The 6,679-nt window shown below is 47.6% G+C and overlaps 1 protein-coding gene across 1 annotated transcript in view; it reads right to left on the reverse strand.

The window, feature by feature from the left end:
* ARG2 (arginase 2) overlaps positions 1–5,850 on the reverse strand; it is a 32,955-nt gene extending 27,105 nt beyond the window's left edge. The window contains exons 1-2 of the mRNA XM_043919288.1: positions 5,614–5,850; positions 4,609–4,681 (exon numbers count right to left, since the gene is read on the reverse strand). Of these exons, the coding sequence (XP_043775223.1) occupies positions 4,609–4,681; positions 5,614–5,724 (184 nt within the window). The 5' untranslated portion in view covers positions 5,725–5,850. The remainder of the gene's footprint in view (positions 1–4,608; positions 4,682–5,613) is intronic.
* Between the last annotated feature and the right edge of the window lie 829 nt (positions 5,851–6,679).

A 6,679-nucleotide genomic window follows, 5' to 3' on the forward strand; every position in this document is an offset into this window, starting at 1 on the left:
GAATATACAAATTAATGAAACTGTGGGCTTCCCTGGTGGCTCAGATGGTAAAGAATCTGCCTGCAATGCCGGAGACCAGGGCTCTTTCTCTGGGTCAGGAAGATCCCCTGGAGAAGGGAATGGCTACCCACTCCAGTATTCTTGCCTGGAGAATTCCATGGATAGAGGAGTCTTTCGGGCTCCAGTCCATGGGGTCACAAAGAGTTGGACATGACTATGTGACTAACACCTGCAGACAGTCACAATGCAAATTAGTGAACTTGTTATAGTTTTTAGTGACTAAAAGCTGATCCTAAAAATAAACCTATTGTTCAGTCACTAAGTCATGTCCAACTCTCTGTGACTGCGTAGGCTGCAGCATGCCAGACTTCCCTGTCCTTCACTACATCCTGGAGTTTGCTCAAACTCGTGTCTATCGAGTCAGTGAAGCCATCCAACCAACTCATCCTCTGTCGACCCCTCCTCCTCCTGCCCTCAATCTTTCCCAGCATCAGGGTCTTTTCCAACAAGTTGGCTCTCCACTGGAGAAGAGAATGGCAAACCACTTCAGTATTCTTGCCTTGAGAACCCCATGCACAGTATGAAAAGGAAAAAAGAATAAGCCTAGAAATGTTTAAACAGCTTTGACGCATACTTTATATTAGTTGACATTTTAAGTGCAATGAGTTTTGGCAAACATATGTACTCCTATAACCTACACCATGCTTAAGATACAGAACACTGAACGTAAAATTATTAATAAGTCACAGTTAACACACTAAGGTAGGTCTGTTTACCAGTCAGGCATGCCTAGAACTTGATGACGTTTTCGAGTTTTAGGCTTGGGACTTCCCTGGTGGTCCAGTGGTTAAGACTCTGCCTTTCCAATGCAGGTTTTCCCAGTGAAGATACTACTGCAGCTGTCAACTCCACTACTAGCAGGTAGGAAGCACTGCCAAGGCTGACCCCACAGACAGAAGCTATGCTGGAACTGCCGCCACCACGGCCCCGCACAGAATGAAATCTTTACTGCTCCATCCAGAATATCAAGACAAGGTGTAGGATGGGTGTCTCAATTGGTAGAGCCGAGGTCAAGTGCCCACAACCTTAGTTACAACAAAAATGAAGTAGAATGTGGATGGAGAGAAGTCTGAAGAGGTAGTTGAGGGTCAAATTATAAAGGATCTTTTTTTGAATATCCTCTTTTTAAAAAAAATTACATATTTTGCTCCACTGGGTCTTAGGTGCAGCATGTGGGACTGTCAATCTTCACAGTGGTATGCAGGATCTTTTTATTTTTATTTGGATCTTTTTACAAATCTTTATTGAGTTTGTTACAATATTGTTTTTGTTTTATGTTTTTGGTTCTTTTTGGCTACAAAGCATGTGGGACCTTAGCTCCCCTACCAAGGACCAAACTGGGGAGGGAGGTAATGAATTTTGTTTCCATCCTGTTGCGTTTGAGACATCTGTGACAGTGAGATGAAGCTACTCAGAAAAAAGCTGGAGGAACACTGGGGACATGAGCACTTGAGAGTTGGGAAGAAGAGGAGGATCCCACAAAGGAGTCCAGGAAGGACCAGGCAATGGGGAGAAGGCTCAGGAGACAGCAGTGTCTTGGCTTACAGGATATTTCAGGAATAAAGTGATGTATAGTACAGAGGTCCAGCAAAAAAGAGGCTGACAAACCAGTAAGCTTACTTGGGGTAGTTTCAGTACAATGGTGGGATGGGAGCCAGGCTGAAGCATCACTAGCATACAACTAAATGTGTGATGGCTACCATTCTCTACCAAACACTGAAAGCAGACCCCTGCACTCACATAGCAATCTGTCCCAAACAAACAGCCCTGATATCTTTATGTTTAAACTATCTCGGGCTCTCTATTGGTTCTTGCTGAAGCAAACCAGATGCTTAGGTCTCAACCAGAGATTGCTGCCCTGCTCTCCGATGGAGCACCAAATGGGACAAAAGCATAAATGTCCCTCGCCTAGTTGAGGGGAACAATGGCTTCCTGACCCCCACAACCCTTGGCTGAGCTTGGGAGCACGGTACATTTAGGCTGTCATTTTCAGTGGCTGCCATTTGACCACAGATGGGTCAAATTACCATAATTACAATAACAGACACCTCAAACTGTTAGTTTATAACTATCTTACCCACAGAACATTCGTTCCCCTTCTGGAGGAAAGAGTGCAAATTACCATGACCATAAGCGCTAACTAGAATCAGGAGCAATGGTCCTGCACCTAAGCCTTGCCAGAGAAATTACTTCTTCATTTCTCTCAGGCTCTCTTTATATAGTAAAGTGGTCACCCAAGAGAAGAACCACTGAATGGCCTAGCTAAGCCCAGGGAAAGGAACAAACAAACTCAGACAAAATCAAATACATTCATTCAAGGGAACAGGAAGTTTAACTGATGCCATGGCAACACCAGCAGCCTGTGACATCAGAGCAGAAGGCAAGGAACAAAGAGATTTGTGAGCTACCTTTCCACGGGTCTTCTCTCCCTTGAAATTTGACTCATGCTGCTTATTTGGTACTGTTTCAGAATAGTGCCATTTAAAACTCCTCTTGCTACTTTTCTCCAGCATCTTCCTGGAGATTAGCCAAAACCACATGCTGGAAATCTGCTGAGTGCCACGATCTTATTAATATGCAATGAGATCCTATTTCAGACTGCTTGTAATACCGGGCTGCCAATCAGCTACAGGGTAAGGACATAAAGTGTAAAACTAAAAATATCTGGAAAAAATTAAAGGGGAGACCAAATAAACTGAAGCTTCATCATCACTTTAGGTTGGAAATTTACACAAGAAGTTTTTGAGTGAGTGGAATTTTTAGGGAGAATGGCTTCCCCAGGTTGGAGTGGAAAAATACCAGGCTCTGTGGCCGGAAGAAAGGTCTACAAAGCATGAGCGAGAGAAGCTGCTATAAACGTTCCCCTCCCCCTCATTCAGCAGCAGCCGCTGGGTATTACTAACCTCCCCTGTAAGAAGCTACAATTGATTCCAGTCAGGAGTCTCTTAAGGCAGAATAGAATGAGCAGGCAATTTTAGCAAAGCTAGACTCAGTTTATCAGATGAGCTGCAGGTTTACCCAGTATTAAAAAATAGCGGTTAGCAGAAATTGCTTTCCTGAGTGTAAAAGACACTTTTAAAAAGAAAGAATGTACAGCTGATTCAAAGAGACAGTATCTTCATTTATGGGGTTCCCTGGTGGATCAGACGGTAAAGAATCCGCCTGCAATGTGGGAGACCTGGGTTCAATCCCTGAGGTGGGAAGATCCCCCGGGGGAGGGCATGACAACCCGCTCCATTATTCTTTCCTGGAGAATGCCCGTGGACAGAGGAACCTGATGGGCTATAGTCCATGGGGTCGCAAAAAGTCAGACACGACTGATCGATTAAGTACACACATCTTCATTTATAAGCAGGAAGAGGGGGACAATCTCTTCCCATCAGGTAATTTGTTGACACATCAAGAGTAAATCTTCTCTCTCATCTTTGGTGGTAAACTTGGAAAGTTATTAAAGTGATCAATTATATTTCCTTCTTCAGTAGGGTTCTCTATTATTTAACAGAAAAGTTTTCAATATTCAAACCAAGATACCACATCCATATGTAGCCAGAGGTGTACGAAGGGGCCCTCAATTCAAGGTGATTTCGGAGAGTTCATCAATCTTGTTTTAAAGGGAGATGACCCACCCCTGGAATGGACTCAATGATCAGCAGAGATTTCTAAGCAAACGTGGGGAGGGGATTTGTAGCCCACCTAGCCTCTGTATTACTGTCTCCAGGACCTATAGTTCCCACTGCCCTTTTGCACTTTATAGCTCCAGAAGAGATATGTGAATGGTCCTAATATAACAGAGGAAATGGCCTTGAATAGCAGCTAGAAACATTTGAGTTCGATATAAGAAACTTCCTACCATAAAGGTGTTGGAATCTGGTGCTCTGTTATTACTAGACAAATGGCATATATCTGTGGGTGCGATTTACTTCTGGTTCTGTATGTTTAGAACACTATCCTGATTGCAAGACAGCAATATTACTTCTGATTATCTGGGTTGTCTGTGAAAATGCACATGCCTGGGTCCCACTTCAGAGCCAGTAAATCAGATTCGTCCTCAGTGAAGCCAAGGAATCTCTGTTTCTGACAAGTAAACCAAGTTATTTTCATAATCAGGGAAGTCTGGAGAACACAGATCTAAGTCTCTGCTTACAGTCATAGCAAGTTCTTAAAACTAAGGAGGAAACAAATGGCTCTAATAGGAAACTGGTTAGACGGATCAATCAGAAGGACCTCTGACTGAGTTAGGAGAACTAGAATTTCGAGGAAAGGTTGACTGTCCAGTAGGAGCGGGAGCCAGCATCCTCAGCACCACTTTGCAGTCACCAGCACTTGTTCCAGGTCCTGCCTCACTTCACCTCCTTGCCTTCCCCATTCGCTCTTTATTGCAAGAAGACTTTGCCTGAAGACTCCTCCATAGATCTTAAGCTGCAGGTGAAATCCAAGGGAGGATGGGAAGCACTTTCCAAGCACACAGTGCAGTTTCAGGATATAAGAGAATGAAACTCTGAACTGGCCTATTAACAGCCTTCAGACTTCTAAAATCCAGCCACTCACCCAGATCCGAGAGCCTTTTCATCAAGCCAGCTTCTCTTACAGCAGCGGGACCATATTCCACTCCTTTTCTCTTCTGTAAGTTAAATTAGAGCTAGATGTGAGGGAAGATGACTGAAAATAAGACCATTTTAGCTCACAAAAAATACAGAAGTCTGCAATGGTATTCTTAGTTTCCAGCAGATCCCTCTGGAAACCTGTGACAGCATCAGCCCTTCCTTTTATTCTTTTAATCTGAGTTTTGGTCATTTCAAACACTTGGAGGGAAGGAGGAGAGACACAACAATCACTGGACTCAAATCAACCTCCCAAGCCCCTCGGGGTCGGGAAGGGCAGGCGGAGATAAGACTGAGCCTGAGCCAAGTCAGAATCTGGCTGTTGGGTGTGTGCGTCTCTGGCCTGGGCTGAGCCCTGGCTTCTCCATCAGTGAGCTCTCCATGACTCCAGGTTTCTTTCATTGAAGAGAGGACAAAACAGCCCCTCAGTCTTCCCGCCGCTGGAGAGACAAGCGCCGACTTCCTTTCCAGTGAACGCTCTTTCTGAGAATAGACCCTGGAGGCTTAAATCCTCGGTCGCTCTCTTTAGCCTCTCCGCCCTCGATTTTCCACCGGGGATTCTCCTCGGTTTCTCCTCCTCCAGCCCCTCTGTGAAATCCTCTCCCGTCTTTCCTCTCCTCCATCACCCCGAGGGGAACCCACCCCTCTCTCGCTCCTCGGAGGGGAGGCCGAAGAAACCCACCAGGCCGCTACCCCGGGCACCGCTGGGTGCCCTCCATCCCTCCCTCCTCTCCCATCTTCTACCCCGGGGAAAAAAAATCCCACGTGCTCTCCTGGTGTCCAATCGCGGGAATCCACCACCTCTTCCCCACTCCGTTTCTCCCCATCCTCTCCTCGCCTCCTCGTTCTTTCCACCGGTCCCGATTTTCTCCGGGGCTCGAGTGAGGGGGTGGGGGGGTGGGGGTTGAGGGGAGAGGAACCCAGCCCCAAAGTGCCAGGTCCCAGTCCTCACCTGTCCCTGGGAGAATGGGGCTCCAATGACAGCCACGGAGTGGACAGACTTCTTCCGGACGGAGTGCACTTGCGTCCGGAGGAGACGCGAGAGGTGGCTCCTCAGGGACATGATGGGCAGCGCGGGAGGTAGCAGACCCAGAAGCCTGCTGCGTGCGGATCGCCTACTGAGGTGAGCGCCTGGGCCGGCAACACTTAAAGCCTACCGGCGCGCGCCGCCCCGCCCCGCGCCGTGACGTCACCGCCGCCCGGCCCCGCCCAGGCCCCCGCCGCCTCGCCCCCAGCCAGCCCCCCGCACACCTTCCTTCAGGCCCCGCCCATTGTTGCTCCGTGCCCCTGCTCTCGCTGATGTCACTTGGCTCGGGTCCGGACTCTCGGGCCAAGGACATGCCCCTGCCGCTGACGCCACAGGGCCAAGATCGGGGGCCTGGCCAATAAGAAGGAGGTCCCGGAGAGGTGTGTCCCTTGGCGGGAAGCGGCCGCCGCCCCCCTACCCCACCCCCCAAATGCGCGAACTCAGCGGAACATGCGAACCAACCAACACGTACGTAGGCTCGAGGATCGTGACTCTGTTCGCACAAATGCACGCCTGGCAGATGCCAGTTCTACGGAAGAGTTGGCTGGGGCTGGACTTGGTCCAACCCCACGTGAGTGCCTGGCCAAGACCAAGCTGATGTCCATCGGCTCCGTTTCATCTCAGAGCTCAAGGTCCAGGAAAAGTGCTTATCACCTCCTTTGGGCGTCAAAAGCTAGATCCAATATAGATTAGAGCTCTCCGGGAGGGGCGTGTTAAACCCACCTATTTCAGGTATTTTGGATGTGAAGGTTAGGATTTATAAATTACCTTCTAGGCGTTTTCAGTTCTTCATCTGAATAACGGGAGTACCGATTATTAAAAAAACAAGCATAGCAACGTATCTGAACTACTTCTCAATTTTAGAGAGGCTAAAGAGCAGATATGTAACTACTTAAAGTTGTAATAGTAATATTCTAATAACCGACGTAAGTTCTAAGAACTTTTAGCCCTCTAACAATTCCATAAATTAGGGACTATTTTAAGGTCGTGG

Source organism: Cervus elaphus, chromosome 12 (assembly GCF_910594005.1).
Source record: "Cervus elaphus chromosome 12, mCerEla1.1, whole genome shotgun sequence".
NCBI lineage: Eukaryota > Metazoa > Chordata > Mammalia > Artiodactyla > Cervidae > Cervus > Cervus elaphus.